The following is an 18,576-nucleotide window of genomic DNA, read 5'->3' on the forward strand; positions in this document are numbered from 1 at the left end:
TCACGATACTATTCAATAAAATATATTCAGCTCATGGTTTCGATTCAAGATATTTCAAAACACTTTTGTAAACATTTCGGGGCCATATTTTATTGAAATCTTCTGATTATTCAATTGAATAATAACTGAAACCAAAATGTGTCCAAACGTCAGCTTTAAAAGCAGCTGGAATCGACTGTATCCCCTTGTCCTCAGTCATTGATGGCAGGAATTAATTAGTCCTTAAGCTGTTGGGCACGTAATAACTACTGCCATCTAGTGGCCTGAAGTCTGAATGCAACGTGAATATTTGCACGTTATTTCTAAACAAATAAAACAACAAGCTCCACATGAAGACGTAAAGACACAGATAAAAACTAAGTTCCAGCCTCAGCGTTTCCCACACGAATACACTCGGTTACACTACTGTAATAGACTGAGTCCCTTCTGTAAGAATAGTGTTGGGGCAAATTTATGTGCATGGTTTTCTACTTTTTTTTCTCTAAACAAAGAACGCTTGGTTACACTAACTTTCTCTTTCAGTGATTGCTTTTTACATCTGTATCTCTAGGTAATGTCAGTAAAAAATAGTATTTTACAGACAAATCGGAAAGTCTGAGTCATGACTGGTTTCTATGGTAAAACTAGTGGCCACCATGTGGTGCGATAAAGCACCATGTAACACATTAAGGCCTGAACACACCGCAGGGATTGTCAGGCGTCTGACGTAGTCTGGCCCCCGTCCCTCGGAAAAATGCCTCGGAACAAACCGAAAAGATGGTCGGCAAACGTGTACGTTCTGCGCATGTAAGTAAGTAAGTAAGTAATATATATTTATATAGCGCTTTTCATGTGTGTAATTCTCCCCCATAACAGTGGGTGGCGCTGCAGACGAGCTCATGTGTCGACGCCAGAGAGAAGCGAAAACCTGGAAATGCTTTGAGACTAGTCGAGATCGGTCGGTGTTTTCACCCGTTGAATGAAAGATAAAATAAAAATACGATGGATAACGACAAGAATATGAGGCGACTGGCATCGGCAGCCCTTGGTCTTCTAGTTGTGGAAGAAAACGCATTAAGTGGGTGAAGTCCTGGATCTCACAGCAGCAGCAGCTCGGAGCGTTTCCGGACGTGTCGAGCAAGTTATAGGGAAATAATTGTGATGATCTAGAAGGATCATTAAAGTCATGTCAACGATATTGACCTTCTGTATCATAGGTACTCAACTCATAAAGACTTTATAAGGCACTTTAAAAACAACAACAGTCGATACAAAGTGCTGAACGGTGACATGAAAGTGCGAAGAAAGCTCAGTTAAAACACATAAAGATAAAACAACATCGAATAAAACAAGTAAAGACACTAAAAACCGCTCCGAGTCCCATAATGTGTTAAAAGCCAAAGAATAAAAGTGTGTTTTAAGGTAAGGTAAGGTAAGGTAAGGTAAAACTTTATTGATCCCTCAGGAGGTCTCCTTCGGGAAATTGTTTTTTACCAATAGCCAGCAATTTTTCATAAACAATAAAAAAAATACATAAAAAATAAAATAAGAAGAAGAACATAAAGATGAAGAACAAGATGACACAATCCAAGTCTAAAGACAAAGAACAATAACATAGGTCAAGGAAAGAAAAACAACAAAGACAAAGGATACAAAGACTAACATAGAACAGAACATCCAGATACTCTCACTCCACTCCTGCCCCCGAACTCAGAATTGTACAATTTAATAGCCCGAGGGATGAATGAGTCCCTGAGTCTATTAGTTTTGCACCTGGGTAGGAGCATTCGTGCTTCATCTGCTTCTCTGCTCACTGATGACAGTGTTCAGAGGATGACTGTCATCATCCATGATGGACAGTAGTTTGTTCAATGATCTCCTCTCAGCAACTGTCACCAGTGAGTCCAGCTTCATTCCAACCACAGCCCTCCTGATCAACCTGTCCAACCTGTTGACCTCCTCTTGGACACATTTCCACCCCAAGGGTGGAGCTAGTTTTAAGGGGATATTACCACAAAATGACATGAATCAGACACGTTGATACAAAGGTTGATATGAAGGTGACTCGCATGAAAGGATGTGAACTGAACAATTCAAGACATTAACGTAAATGAATGAGTTCATGATGACATGTGTTTAATGATAATGTTTCGCTGGATGCATGTGAAAGGACCGGATGACCTCGTCTAGACTGCTTTGATCTGCTTCATTCACATGATAATATTGGTGATATTCATATGATAAAAGTGTAGTTTCATCCATCACTGCTTATGTAGTTTACAATAATCACTTCTGCGCCGATTTGCTAGCTACACCTTGCACTCAACCAATCAGATTTACCATTGAGCCCGACCGCGACGAAAATACTGAACGTGCGAACCTGCCTCTTTTGTCATCCGACCAGGACGCAGACTAGGACTGACTAGGACCGACTAGGACCGACTAAGACCGACTAGGACCGACTAAGACCGACTAGGACACCGACTAGGACCGACTAGGACCGACTAGGACACACTAAGACCGACTAGGACCGACTAGGACCGACTAAGACCGACTAGGACCGACTAAGACCGACTAGGACGCCGACTAGGACCGACTAGGACAGACTAGGACAGACTAAGACCGACTAGGACGCCGACTAGGACAGACTAGGACAGACTAGGACAGACTAGGACATACTAAGACCGACTAGGACGCCGACTAGGACCGACTAGGACAGACTAGGACCGACTAGGACTGACTAGGACAGACTAGGACAGACTAGGACAGACTAGGACAGACTAGGACAGACTAAGACCGACTAGGACTGACTAGGACAGACTAGGACAGACTAAGACCGACTAGGACCGACTAGGACAGACTAGGACAGACTAGGACCAACTAGGACCGACTAGGACCGACTATGACCAACTAGGACACCGACCAGGACCGACTAGGACAGACTAGGACTGACTAGGACAGACTAGGACCAACTAGGATGCCGACTCCAGACTGGGGGAGACACACCACAGGGACTCGAGGCGCCGACCACACAGGATACGTCACTGACGACGCGTCTTCGGAGCAGATACTGACGTAAATGTCTCGAGAAAAAACACTCATTTTACCACAAAACAGAGAAGATAAAGAATAAAAACAGTTTTTCTCTTTATGTGTTGTCGTCATCCAATTGTGTCAGAAGTTGTTTATCTCAAGTTCAACTTAAGGTAAACATATATATTTACCATATTTGTTTTCCCCTGAACCTGGATCCACAAATATAGTCGATGGAAGGTGAATTTTCCCACAAAATAAAATGTATTTCTCTGTCGAATCCTCCGAGGTTTTCACATCCACTCTTGTCAAGACTCTTGATTCATTATGAATGGATGGCCAGAGGGTTGTGTGTGTGTGTGTGTGTGTGTGTGTGTGTGTGTGTGTGTGTGTGTGTGTGTGTGTGTGTGTGTGTGTGTGTGTGTGTGTGTGTGTGGGCAGTGACAAACTAATGAATAATTTCCATCGTTGGTGACAAATGACAAATCTTTGTAAAGTTTGTCAGCGTCTCTCGTTCATCTCTCTTGTGAATCCAGGCTTTTTCTTTTCTCTGGAGATAAATGAACAATTCAAGCGGCTTTTGTTTGTGTTTTCGTGCAAACGCTTGTGAAAACTTAAATCACTGTAACATTGAAGAAACACGAGAGACGCTCAAAGCCTTCATCAGCTCTACATAAAAGCAGTGGCGGGTCGTGCATCTCACACCTAGGCCTTCACTGTCCAACATGAACTCATCCACCTCTTAATGCCATCATTATGACTCCAGTGCTGTGTCTCAAATCGCACACTAACGTACTAAAAGTTAGTATTTTTAGTACGTTAGTGTGTCTCAATTCTTAGTATGCGAAATTTAGTGCGCCATACACACTAAATTGGCATACTAACACGCCCACAACACTAGCATGGTTCGATGGACACTAACCATACTAAACAGCCGCCATTTTAGTGACGTTTTAAACGGAAGTTACGTCATATATAAATGCATATATATGCATATACTTAAATGTGTATTTTCAGCAGCAGTAGGAGGATAAACACGTCTTCGCTGCTGATACCAGCTTAAATATCTCGCGATTATTTAGATTCTCATATTTTTTCTTTATTTCCTTTTCCAAAGTTGCAATACGTGCTGCCAGCAGGTGGCGATAGCGTTCAAACAGCTGCTTGAAACATCGTTAAATAGAAGTAGAAGAAGAAGCTGTCATTTGATTTCCGGTTAGTGTGTAGCTTCAGGGTTTGATTTGAGACATACTATCTGCGGAGAATTTGCGTACTAGTTAGTATGCATACTAAACTGATGCATACTAACTTCTAGCATACTAAGATTAGTATGCGATTTGAGACACAGCACATGGCTATAGAAACCATCAATATTACACAGAAAAGCAGTATAATAATAATAATCTCTATTTATATACTGTAGGTCTCTTTAACAGCCATTCACACATACTGATGGGAGTAGGCTGCACACCTGCGCCAAGTCTGGCATCAGGAGCAATCAGGGTAAAGTGTCTTGCTCAGGTGTCTGGAGCTGGGATTGAACCTGCAACCTTTGGGACTGCAGGCAACCACTCTACCATCTGAGCTCTGACGCTCAGGGCGCTGCTTCACAGAAAGCTACAGGCTTATCACCAAGTCTCTCTTCACTGTAGCCACAGCTGCCGTACATACATCATCTCCAGCAGAAACATCGATATTAACCTCATTAAATGACAAAAGTATTAAAAGGTTTAAATAAAATGCATTACTCACCAACACTACTGATTATTTGTAAGCAAAGTCCATCCTTTCTTTCCTCAAGAAGAGTTCGATGACTCTGTTGTTTATCTGTGTGTTTCAGTTCCAACAATAAGTCCAATAAGACCAAATCAACGTCTTCTCCTCCGTCAGCCATTGTTAAAAAAGTTATGAAATCCACTCGCAACATATTGTAGTTCGCGCCACTAACTGTAGATGCTTTGCTGCTCTGACGAGTATTGCTCTGAACATCCAATCAAAGGACGTGAAAATGCTGACGTCACAGGACGCTAGAAATCTGATTGGTTAAAGCAACAGCGTCATTGCCACTCACTTTAAACTACAGACGCCACTGTCCATTCTGAAGGCGTCGAGGCAGATGTTTGACCCTGGCAACAGATGATGGCTGAAATATGATTGGATAAAAGCTCTAAAATAAACACTAGTGGAAGCAGCGCAAACAAGAGAAAAGCTATGAAATGAAGAGAAAGACTATTGGAAATAATTTAATACTAATAATATTATATAATTATATAATATATTAAAACATAAGTCAGTGATTCTGTCTGATAGTGTTTAGGCCAACAGAGAAGGCCTTGCTGGCCCTGACAGTCCACCACTGTATAAAAGTGAACCATAATCAAATTAAAAACATAATAATTATACTGGGTTCAGCAAGTTCACTTTGTACCAGTTTAAACTAAATCAATTCACGTATTTAATAGCTTTTCCTTGTTTTAATTTCTAAATATGAAACACATGTTTGATGTTTCAGTTGAAAATTGTTTGATTATAGTTTAAATTGTTTGATTATAGTTGAAAATTGTTTGATTATAGTTGAAAATTGTTTGATTATAGTTGAAAATTGTTTGATTATAGTTGAAATTGTTTGATTCTAGTTGAAAATTGTTTGATTCTAGTTGAAAATTGTTTGATTATAGTTTAAATTGTTTGATTATAGTTGAAAATTGTTGGATTATAGTTGAAAATTGTTGGATTATAGTTTAAATTGTTTGATTATAGTTTAAATTGTTTGATTATAGTTAAAAATTGTTTGATTATAGTTGAAAATTGTTTGATTATAGTTTAAAATTGTTTGATTATAGTTTAAATTGTTTGATTATAGTTGAAAATTGTTTGATTATAGTTGAAAATTGTTTGATTATAGTTTAAAAAATTGTTTTATTATAGTTGAAAATTATTGGATTATAGTTGAAAATTGTTTTATTATAGTTAAAAAAATTGTTTTATTATACCAAAAAAGTTTTGATGGTCAAAGATACGACTAAAATAAGATAATAATAAACAGCCTGTATAACGTCCATCAAATCCATGACCAAGACATGTCTAACCTCCTGATGATCAAACCAAGAAAATTAAATTCTGGTATATTTTCAGGGGCTCAAGAAAGAAGTAAAGATCTACAACAACAACTCTGGCAAACACATGCTTCTAGAAGATCATGTTAGCAACGGTTTGTTACATCAACAACGAGGTTGACGAGCAAACGTGCGTCAACAAGAGTTTCATCAACACCAATTAAAGTAATTGCTTCAAGAGAAACACGAGTTCATTCTTCATCAGGAAAGTTTACTGTTTCATCAATGGTTGGATGAACCACGTCACCTAACGGAGGCGCAAGATGATTCCGAGTTCAATTCAATCAGACGCCGTCAGACGCCACAGGAAGTAAGGAAGGTCAATCAAACTTGTGACGCGTGATTGACGACGAGGGAATGAAAAAGCTCCACCTACACGTGTCCGGTCTCGTGGGCCACGACGAAGGCGGAGGAGAATCCGTCCTCGTGGTTGAGAGTGCAGCTCCTGACGGGGTGACACATGCCCGTCACCGGGGCGTAGCCTGGAAGACAACGCAGAAAAAAAGAAAGATGGTGAATATCACGGCGTTCTTTCGTTCATTTAGGCTCATTTGTAGACGTGGAGACTCCTCGCCGTGGATTTGACCTCAGCCGACACGTGACCTTCAGGTCGGTCCGAAGCCGCCTTCGTTATCTTAACGTTCGATTCCACTCGACGCTGAAGATGCTGAGATGTCAAGAGGAAAAATGGGTCGAGAGAAAATGGTCCGTGTGGTGGTTTGACTCTCATTTTGAAAACAGGATGTAAACGATGGGAAAAGACTTGATCATTTAACCAATCAACAAAAAGACAAAATGGTTCAATTTGTGGGTTTAGAATAAACTCCTTCGTGACCGAGGACGTTCTAGAAGCGGCTGCAAACATTGGTTGAAGAGATGGGCTCTTGTCACGCACTTCTGCACTTACACTTGATATTTTGAGTGCACAAGTGCGTCTCGAGGAGCATGTGGATCGATGGACACTTTCCACCCTCAACGTCCTCTATCTTAGTGACATAGATGAAGCTAAACTGAAGCTACGTATCTGACGATGCGTCTTCGGAGCAGATACTGACGTAAATGTCTCAAGAAAACACTTATTTTACCAAAAAACACAACGAAACACAACTTAATAAAGTGTTGGCGATTCTGTTCCAAAGGCCGATTGTAATCAGCGTTAAAAAGTAAGTGTGTAGCAGCAGAGTTTGATTTGAGACAGAACTAAACTGTCTAAATTTTTAGCACTGCGCTAGTAAGTGCACTGTCTTACAGTGTACTGTAAAGCAGTGCACTTACAGAAGTGCGCGATTTGGCGTGATGTGCTACTTGGACCAAAGTCGAGAGACTGATCATCTGGTTAAGAGTGAATGAGTTCGACCCAAAAATGATCTCTTTGGATCCGTCATGAGTTCCACCGTTTTCCCAAATACTTCATCCATTTTTGGACAGTATTATTGAACCACATCTCTAACGCGTAAAAAAGTGTTAAAGTGACCCCAAAATTTAAATGTCTCTTTTTCTACTCTACAAAATATATATGTTCATTTTAACAAAGAGTTTATTTGAGGTTTATTTGTAGCAGAAGTCGTCTCTCTCTCAGCTGCAAGCTGTGCTTTCACAAGATCTAGGATGTTGGCCTAGTAACGTTGGCTGAAAACAACCTTTACGTTTTTTTCAGAGCAATTCCTGATGTCGAGGCTTCAACACGAGAGGGACGTTACGGACGAGTCTATGGATGTGTTTAGATGTTTCTACGTGTCATTATCGACGAAGATGAAGACGAACTGAGCTCCAGTCGCTACATTAAAATGAACAAACATTTTTGTCTAGAACTCTACAAAAGAACAGTTTACTCCCAACGCTTGATGAGAGAATTCCTAGTGAACTAACCCTTTAATCGTTAACATTGCAATTTCTGTTTCCTGATTTCAAAATAACGACGATGATCAATACTTTCCTCGGCGGCTCTATCAGTTCAGTTCACTTTATTTTGACAATCCTGCCGTCAAATTAAATGTTGAAAACAACGCTGCATGTATTTGTCTCAGATGGTCTCCGTGGACGATCAAATTCCAACCATATCGATAGTTTGTGTTGTGGATTCACGAGACCTTCACCTCCATCATGCTTCGTGGAAACCATATTCACTCCTTCATTTCCAGCTTCGCCTGCTTTGTTTATTCCATTCAACAGAAATCATTCCATTTGCAAGCGTGTCACTCGAGGATCGAGAGGCTTTTATTGTCCCATCGTTTACATAGAAGCTACACTTCATACAAGACGTGACCTCGGTCGAGTGTCTACGTTGTGTTGTTCTTCCCGGAAGAATGAAATACACATCTTTATTCAAAAGACACATTGTAAATGACATGAGAGTAAAACAAGCGAATGTACTCGTGGATTCAGAAGAAGGTTCTGGGGTTAAACATACGACGTTTCAGTCTGAAGACTAGATCTATTCAAGGATGGGCTTCAGCTTTAGCTGGTGGCTGTTGAACGAAGGAAGGTGTGTCCCAAATAGCAACACTTCTGCACTTGCACTTAATATTTTGAGTACACAAGTGCGTCCCGATGGCCAGTGTGCAAACGATGTAGTGTGCGATGAGCACTCGAACCACCAGAACATTGAGTCCGGATCGATGGGAAGCAAACATGTCGCACGACAATAAATTCAAGGACGAATTAAAATAATAAGTTTGTCTTTTTTTTCAGTGGATAAATTGAACGTAACCTCCGTCGTCTTTTTGGTCGTCGCGTCGATTGAATCGTGACGAAGTGTTTAAAAATGAATCTGCTTCGTCTACGAAGTCACTGTTGAAGCTCTTTGTGATTCTACTCTCAAAATAAACCTGTTCTCTTCCTCGGGGAGATGAGATCACAAGACGTCACCTTTGTTTCACAGAGTCTCGTTGAAACGGCATCAAAGGACAACTTATAGAGACTTTCTCAGAGACACAGACAAAGAGAAGGTTACGAAGACGATATATATACTGTATATATATATATATATATATTCTTTGTAATTATTTTTATAGGTTTGATACGAAAACATCGATATTTAATTTCTGCAGAAGCTTTTCCATGAACATATAATAGCTTCTTTTGACCTTTTCACTCGGGAGACGTAACCGCTGCGTCAAATTGAGCAGTAGGTTATTTGAGGTAATTATCACAGCGGGAGCGTCCACACTGTCAAAGGGCAAACACTTCCGTTTCCGTCCTTTCTGATGTCCTTTTCTGATGTCCCTCATCCATCGTCTCGCAACTCGAGATATTTTTTTTTTTTGGTTTTGAAAATGTCCAGCGAGACGTGAGACGAACAGCAAAAGCTTGACATGTCTCCCAATTAAATTCCATCCTTTTAATTAAGTGAACCACGATCGGACATCTTCACCCACAGAGATGCTTGAGGTCACAGATGCCAGTATTCCACATCTGGACCGAGAGAAAAAAAAAAGCTACAGATACACGAGAAGACTGTGGTTAAAGATGCTCTTTTTTTCAACCTTCGTGTTATGAGCCGGTGTAGGAACGTCGCCCAGTGATGATGTCACATCACTGCAAATACCCAAATCTTAGGAATTTTGCAGACAAATATTTACAGGGGAAAAAGGGGTCTTATTTGAAAATATTTAGATGAAAAAAAACAACAGCTTATCGTATTTGTTCATCATTTTAAATTATTTTATTTATTCCAATAGGGTTTAAAAGATGTTCATGTAAAGTTTCAAATTCAAGAGTTATATTTTATTACAAGGAGATAAACAAATGTTTTTTCTCTCCCTACTAACTTTTTTGCTTTTTACTGTTAAATTACTGCATCCTGAAAAGAACTGGCAGCCAGTGAAGAGTTTCAAGGATCGTAGAAATGTGAGTTCTTCTACTAGAGCAGCCAGTGAAGAGTTTGAAGGAGAAATGTGAGTTCTTCTACTAGAGCAGCCAGTGAAGAGTTTGAAGGAGAAATGTGAGTTCTTCTACTAGAGCGGCCAGTGAAGAGTTTGAAGGAGAAATGTGAGTTCTTCTACTAGAGCAGCCAGTGAAGAGTTTGAAGGAGAAATGTGAGTTCTTCTACTAGAGCAGCCAGTGAAGAGTTTGAAGGAGAAATGTGAGTTCTTCTACTAGAGCGGCTCAGAATTCTGGCTGCAGAGTTTAGTATGAACTGCAGGCGAAACACATCCTTCTGGTTTAGACATGAAAATAAACTGTTACAATAGTGTCAACGACACAAACACATGGATTATAAGATCCAGATCATGTTGTGACATCATTTAAGTTCAGTCAAGTTGGGCTCAGTTTTGTTCAGTGTTGAACCAGACATTTATCAAATACAACACCCAGGTTTCTCAGGCTCAATTTGACAGACTGATCTCAGTCACCCAAGTACTGACTCAACCCTGGAGCCTCATCATCATCTGTGTATCTTGTTTCACCCATTGTGTGGTTGAACCTTAAAAGACTTGTTTCTGAGAAGAAAAGTCTGGAAGAAAAGTAAACTTATTTGAAATGATAAAATGAGAAGCGTTTTATCGTCCGCCAGGCGTAACATTCTTTGCGAATCAATCACAGGAACGACCGGAGCTTTTGTTGACTCGTGTCATTTCCATGGGAGTCCGGCGAGAACCTACCCTGCATCCCTGTGGGTCCGAAGCCCTGACGCGTGAGGAAGATGGCGTGGTCGTGATGCTCGGCGTGTTCGGCGTCAGCCTTCTGTTGCACAAACGCCCAGCGACACACGTTCTCCAGACTCCGTGACGGGTTCCCTCGTTCGATGAGGCTGATGGACTGACAGACAGAGATGGTTCAGTATCATCAGGTGTCAATCAAACCCAGAAAACACATTTCACCATAGAAGCTTCCTCTCACTTGGCTCGGGTTCTACTGTTTAACTTTGTCAAAGACCTTCAGTCTTTATTGTTGAGTACAAGTATTTTATTCACACGTGAGATGGTTTAAAATCTTTGGATTTAATACTGGATATATTTTGGATTTAATACCCGATATATTTTGGATTTAATACTGAATAAGTTTTGGATTTAATACTCTATATATTTTGGATTTAATACTGAATAAGTTTTGGATTTAATACTCGATATATTTTGGATTTAATACTGAATAAGTTTTGGATTTAATACTCTATATATTTTGGATTTAATACTGAATAAGTTTTGGATTTAATACTCGATATATTTTGGATTTAATACTGGATATATTTTGGATTTAATACCCGATATATTTTGGATTTAATACTGAATACGTTTTGGATTTAATACTCGATATATTTTGGATTTAATACTGAATACGTTTTGGATTTAATACTAGATATATTTTGGATTTAATACTCGATATGTTTTGTGAATTCTGGTTTTATGTTAATGCCGTAGAAATTGAAAATACATGTATGAAGATGCTGTGAGTAAAACCAAAGACCGAGGAACGAAGCGATGAATAAATAAATCTAATTTATTACTGATTGAATACTGGATACATTTTGGATTTAATACTTGATATGTTTCTAATTTAATACTGGATACATTTTGGATTTAATACTGGATATGTTTCTAATTTAATACTGGATACCATTTTGGATTTAATACTGGATATGTTTCTAATTTAATACTGGATACATTTTGGATTTAATACTGGATATGTTTCTAATTTAATACTGGATACATTTTGGATTTAATACTGGATAAGTTTTGGATTTAATTCTTGAAAAGTGTTTGGATTTAATACTTGATATGTTTCTAATTTAATACTGGATACATTTTGGATTTAATACTTGATAAGTTTTGGATTTAATTCTTGAAAAGTTTTTGGATTTAATACTGGATACCTTTTTAATTAAATACTGGATACATTTTGGATTTAATACTGGATACGTTTTTAATTTAATACTGGATACATTTTGGATTTAATACTGGATACGTTTTTAATTTAATACTGGATACATTTTGGATTTAATACTGGATACCTTTTTAATTAAATACTGTATACATTTTGGATTTAATACTGGACATGTTTTTAATTAAATACTGGATACATTTTGGATTTAATACTGGATATGTTTTTAATTAAAAACTGGATACATTTTGGATTTAATACTGGATATGTTTTTAATTTAATACTGGATACATTTTGGATTTAATACTGGATACGTTTTTAATTAAATACTGGATACATTTTGGATTTAATACTGGATATGTTTTTAATTAAATACTGGATACATTTTGGATTTAATACTGGATATGTTTTTAATTAAATACTGGATACATTTTGGATTTAATACTGGATACCTTTTTAATTAAATACTGGATACATTTTGGATTTAATACTGGATACATTTTTAATTAAATACTGGATACATTTTGGATTTAATACTGGATATGTTTTTAATTAAATACTGGATACATTTTGGATTTAATACTGGATATGTTTTTAATTAAAAACTGGATACATTTTGGATTTAATACTGGATACGTTTTTAATTTAATACTGGATACATTTTGGATTTAATACTGGATACCTTTTTAATTAAATACTGGATACATTTTGGATTTAATACTGGATATGTTTTTAATTAAATACTGGATACATTTTGGATTTAATACTGGATACGTTTTTAATTAAATACTGGATACATTTTGGATTTAATACTGGATATGTTTTTAATTAAATACTGGATACATTTTGGATTTAATACTGGATATGTTTTTAATTAAAAACTGGATACATTTTGGATTTAATACTGGATATGTTTTTAATTAAATACTGGATACATTTTGGATTTAATACTGGATATGTTTTTAATTAAATACTGGATACATTTTGGATTTAATACTGGATACATTTTTAATTAAATACTGGATACATTTTGGATTTAATACTGGATACCTTTTTAATTAAATACTGGATACATTTTGGATTTAATACTGGATACATTTTGGATTTAATACTAGATATGTTTTAGATTTAATTCTGCAAAAAGGGTTTTGGATTCATTACTTGATACTTTTTACATTTCATACTAGACATGTTTTGTATTAACTACTGGATACGTCTTTGATTTATTTATCACTTGTGTTTCCGCTCCGGGGTCTTCAGTTTAATCACTAGTTACAGCTTCTTCTACATGTATTTTCAGTTTCTACACCACGAAAATAAACCCAGAATTCACAACAACCACCAGCATCTGTACTAAGTAGAGGCTGTTTTGGTTGAAACCCAGTTGATGACGTATATCGTGACCCGACTGTGAACAAAGACCAGGCTTACCTTGGCGTACCCCAGCATGATCATCCTCACCAGCACCACGTTGATGTGGACCCCCAGTGATTCGTCGTGGTAAATCTCATTCACCTGCGATGGAGACAAGGATCCATTAGGGGCGTAAAGACACATGACATCACCAATCATGTACGTCCTGCATCCACGGATCTATGAAAGACGCCAATCAAGGCCTGAACGAGTGAAGAAACAGTTGGACTGCAACACCTACGCTTCGCTTGATGATAATCATAAGGTGCTTTTTGCGTGGAGGAAGTCCTCCTTGGACTGCATTTAGTGACTCATTCAAACACTTGGACAGTTACGTGAAGATACGCCGCTCAGATGAAGGATGGCGTGGACGAGGAGAACTTCACAATAATAAGGAGTCGCACTCAAAGAGTTCGCTGTGTGCGATAGATTGTGTAGCTAGACATTGTGTTGTTACTCTTTCGCTGTAAACTATTCACACCGTTGGTAACTTTTCTGTCCAGAGAACGATGTGTCTGCAGGTCGTCAGTTCACTCCGTCACATTCTTATTGTTATATTTAGATTCTGCAACTTTATTGACGCGACACGGTCGCATAAAAACAACGTTTGATGAAGATCCAGCTGATGGACCAGCAGAGGAACCAATGGGCGGCTCTCGTGGTCATAGGCCACGCCCAAGTTAGGGAACTTAACTGATTAAATAGATCAACCATCTGTCAATTTAAACCAATGATTTGTTGTTTGGATAAGACTAATGAAAGGTACTCAGGTTTCTACCTGATGGACATCCTTTTTTTTTCTTTCCTGATCTACATCCCTTCGTTTCACGAGGAACAAATGAGTCCCTGAGTCTATGAGTGTTGCATCATGGGAGAAGCCACTTGAAGGATTCTATCCATTGGAAGAGCGAGTCCTTTTTGTCAGACTCATTTCCAATTGCCAATTATCAGTATCGTCACATGTCGCGCGGACAATTCCGTTGGCGTGATAGTCACGTGACAAACGACCAAGACCGTCTATCAAGTTCTGTTCTGTTCTGTTTGTATGTGTGTACGTTTGTGTTTTGGTGTGTTAGTTTTTGTGTGTGTATTTGTTAGTGTGTTTTTATGTGTGTTTGTTTTTGTGTGTTTGTGTTTATGTGTGTGTTTGTTTTTGTGTATTTGTTTGTTATTTGTGTGTGTCCTCACTACTGTATGTGTGTATCTGATTGTTTGTGTTTCGGTGTGTTTGTCTTTATTTGTGACAGATTTTTGTTTGCTTTTTTTGTTTGTATGTTTTTGTGGTTTTGTATATTTGAGTTTGTGTGTATGTGTTCCTCTGTGTATGTGTGGATTCATATTTGTGCATGTGTGTGTTTTTTGTGGGGATTCTTATGTGTGTTTAAGTGGGCGTGTGTGTGTATGTTTGTGTGTCTATTCATATGTGTCTTCATGTGTGTGTTTGTGTGTGTATTCATATGTGTGTTTTTGTGTGTAGTGTTCATGTTTGTCCGTGTGTGACGTTGTTTGTGTACTCACACGTGTGTAGTGTTGAGGTGTGTAGTGTTGAGGTGTGTAGTGTTCACATGTGTGTGTGTAGTGTTGAGGTGTGTAGTGTTGAGGTGTGTAGTGTTGAGGTGTGTAGTGTTGACATGTGTGTGTAGTGTTGACGTGTGTGTAGTGTTGAGGTGTGTAGTGTTCACATGTGTGTGTAGTGTTGAGGTGTGTAGTGTTGACATGTGTGTGTAGTGTTGACGTGTGTGTAGTGTTGAGGTGTGTAGTGTTCACATGTGTGTGTAGTGTTGAGGTGTGTAGTGTTGAGGTGTGTAGTGTTGACATGTGTGTGTAGTGTTGACGTGTGTGTAGTGTTGAGGTGTGTAGTGTTCACATGTGTGTGTAGTGTTGACATGTGTGTGTAGTGTTGACGTGTGTGTAGTGTTCACATGTGTGTGTAGTGTTCACATGTGTGTGTAGTGTTGACGTGTGTGTAGTGTTGACGTGTGCGTAGTGTTGAGGTGTGTAGTGTTGAGGTGTGTAGTGTTCATGTGTGTGTAGTGTTGAGGTGTGTAGTGTTGACATGTGTATGTAGTGTTGACATGTGTGTGTAGTGTTGAGGTGTGTAGTGTTGAGGTGTGTAGTATTCACACGTGTGTGTAGTGTTGAGGTGTGTAGTGTTCACATGTGTGTGTAGTGTTGAGGTGTGTAGTGTTGAGGTGTGTAGTGTTGATGTGTGTGTAGTGTAGTGTTGAGGTGTGTAGTGTTCACATGTGTGTGTAGTGTTGAGGTGTGTAGTGTTCACATGTGTGTGTAGTGTTGAGGTGTGTAGTGTTCACATGTGTGTGTAGTGTTGAGGTGTGTAGTGTTGAGGTGTGTAGTGTTGACATGTGTGTGTAGTGTTGAGGTGTGTAGTGTTGACATGTGTGTGTAGTGTTGAGTTGTGTAGTGTTGAGGTGTGTAGTGTTCACATGTGTGTGTAGTGTCGAGGTGTGTAGTGTTGACGTGTGTGTAGTGTAGGGTTGAGGTGTGTAGTGTTGAGGTGTGTAGTGTAGTGTTGAGGTGTGTAGTGTTCACATGTGTGTGTAGTGTCGAGGTGTGTAGTGTTGAGGTGTGTAGTGTTGAGGTGTGTAGTGTTGAGGTGTGTAGTGTAGTGTTGAGGTGTGTAGTGTTGAGGTGTGTAGTGTTCACATGTGTGTGTAGTGTTGAGGTGTGTAGTGTTGAGGTGTGTAGTGTTGAGGTGTGTAGTGTAGTGTTGAGGTGTGTAGTGTTGAGGTGTGTAGTGTTCACATGTGTGTGTAGTGTCGAGGTGTGTAGTGTCGAGGTGTGTAGTGTTGAGGTGTGTAGTGTAGTGTGCGAGGACTCACAATGTTCATGAGCGTCAGCAGGTAGTTCTGAACATGTTCTTTTCCGTGGAAACGAACGACAGAGTCGTCGACTCCGAGCAGGATCTCGATGTTATAGTCGTCGTCTCCGGCGTCTCGGCGCCGTCGCTGGCGAAGGTTCTGGTCCACGTGTCTCGCCAGAGAGTCCAGAGTCACGTCCAGACCTGCAGGTTGAAGAACGACATCCGTCAGAACGACAACATATCATCCTGCAGGTGAGAAGCTTCCTGCTCGACCGTCAAGGAAATCATCACGAAAATGAGTCTCAGGAAATAAAATGAAGAAATAAAAGATGTCGATCATCGGTCACTTGATTGACAGATTGACGTCACATGACTATTTAGACACTAACCCCAGACACACATGTTTTTTCTTCAGATTATGTTTTTGTGTTAATATTTAAATATAAGTTAATTTACTACTTTGACGACAGTGTGACAGAAAACCTTCTTCGTGCCGATCAATCAAAACTGATGATTTGATGATACAATAGAGTCACACATCACAACAACACACACACACTGATGATACAATAGAGTCACACATCACAACAACACACACACACTGATGATACAATAGAGTCACACATCACAACAACACACACACACTGATGATACAATAGAGTCACACATCACAACAACACACACACACTGATGATACAATAGAGTCACACATCACAACACACACACACACTGTTGATACAATAGAGTCACACATCACAACAACACACACACACTGATGATACAATAGAGTCACACATCACAACACACACACACACTGTTGATACAATAGAGTCACACATCACAACAACACACACACACTGATGATACAATAGAGTCACACATCACAACAACACACACACACTGATGATACAATAGAGTCACACATCACAACAACACACACACTGATGATACAATAGAGTCACACATCACAACAACACACACACACTGATGATACAATAGAGTCACACATCACAACAACACACACACTGATGATACAATAGAGTCACACATCACAACAACACACACACTGATGATACAATAGAGTCACACATCACAACAACACACACACACTGATGATACAATAGAGTCACACATCACAACAACACACACACTGATGATACAATAGAGTCACACATCACAACAACACACACACACTGATGATACAATAGAGTCACACATCACAACAACACACACACTGATGATACAATAGAGTCACACATCACAACAACACACACACTGATGATACAATAGAGTCACACATCACAACAACACACACACACTGATGATACAATAGAGTCACACATCACAACAACACACACACTGATGATACAATAGAGTCACACATCACAACAACACACACACACTGATGATACAATAGAGTCACACATCACAACAACACACACACACTGATGATACAATAGAGTCACACAACACAACAACACACTCACACTGATGATACAATAGAGTCACACATCACAACAACACACACACACTGATGATACAATAGAGTCACACATCACAACAACACACACACTGATGATACAATAGAGTCACACATCACAACAACACACACACTGATGATACAATAGAGTCACACATCACAACAACACACACACACTGATGATACAATAGAGTCACACATCACAACAACACACACACTGATGATACAATAGAGTCACACATCACAACAACACACACACACTGATGATACAATAGAGTCACACATCACAACAACACACACACACTGATGATACAATAGAGTCACACAACACAACAACACACTCACACTGATGATACAATAGAGTCACACATCACAACAACACACACACACTGATGATACAATAGAGTCACACAACACAACAACACACTCACACTGATGATACAATAGAGTCACACATCACAACAACACACTGATGATACAATAGAGTCACACATCACAACAACACACACACACTGATGATACAAAAGAGTCACACATCACAACAACACACACACACACTGATGATACAATAGAGTCACACATCACAACAACACACACACACTGATGATACAATAGAGTCACACATCACAACAACACACACACACACTGATGATACAATACAGTCACACAACACAACAACACAATCACACTGATGATACAATTGAGTCACACATCACAACAACAACACACACACTGATGATACAATAGAGTCACACATCACAACAACAACACACACACTGATGATACAATAGAGTCACACATCACAACACACACACACACACACTGATGATACAATAGAGTCACATATCACAACAACAACACACACACACACACACACACACTGATGATACAATAGAGTCACACATCACAACAAC

At 39.0% G+C, this 18,576-nt stretch overlaps 1 protein-coding gene and 1 pseudogene across 2 annotated transcripts in view; both read right to left on the reverse strand.

The window, feature by feature from the left end:
• The window catches only part of adamts3 (ADAM metallopeptidase with thrombospondin type 1 motif, 3), a 167,429-nt gene that overhangs the window by 57,552 nt on the left and 91,301 nt on the right, over positions 1–18,576 (reverse strand). For both annotated transcript variants that reach the window (XM_087812949.1, XM_087812941.1), the window contains exons 5-8: positions 16,202–16,383; positions 13,380–13,463; positions 10,733–10,889; positions 6,505–6,610 (exon numbers count right to left, since the gene is read on the reverse strand). In XM_087812949.1, coding sequence (XP_087669075.1) covers positions 6,505–6,610; positions 10,733–10,889; positions 13,380–13,463; positions 16,202–16,383 — 529 coding nt within the window. The remainder of the gene's footprint in view (positions 1–6,504; positions 6,611–10,732; positions 10,890–13,379; positions 13,464–16,201; positions 16,384–18,576) is intronic.
• LOC148090143 (uncharacterized) lies at positions 14,876–16,112 on the reverse strand (annotated as a pseudogene).

This window comes from Callionymus lyra, chromosome 1, assembly GCF_982586985.1.
Source record: "Callionymus lyra chromosome 1, fCalLyr1.hap1.1, whole genome shotgun sequence".
Classification (NCBI taxonomy): domain Eukaryota; kingdom Metazoa; phylum Chordata; class Actinopteri; order Syngnathiformes; family Callionymidae; genus Callionymus; species Callionymus lyra.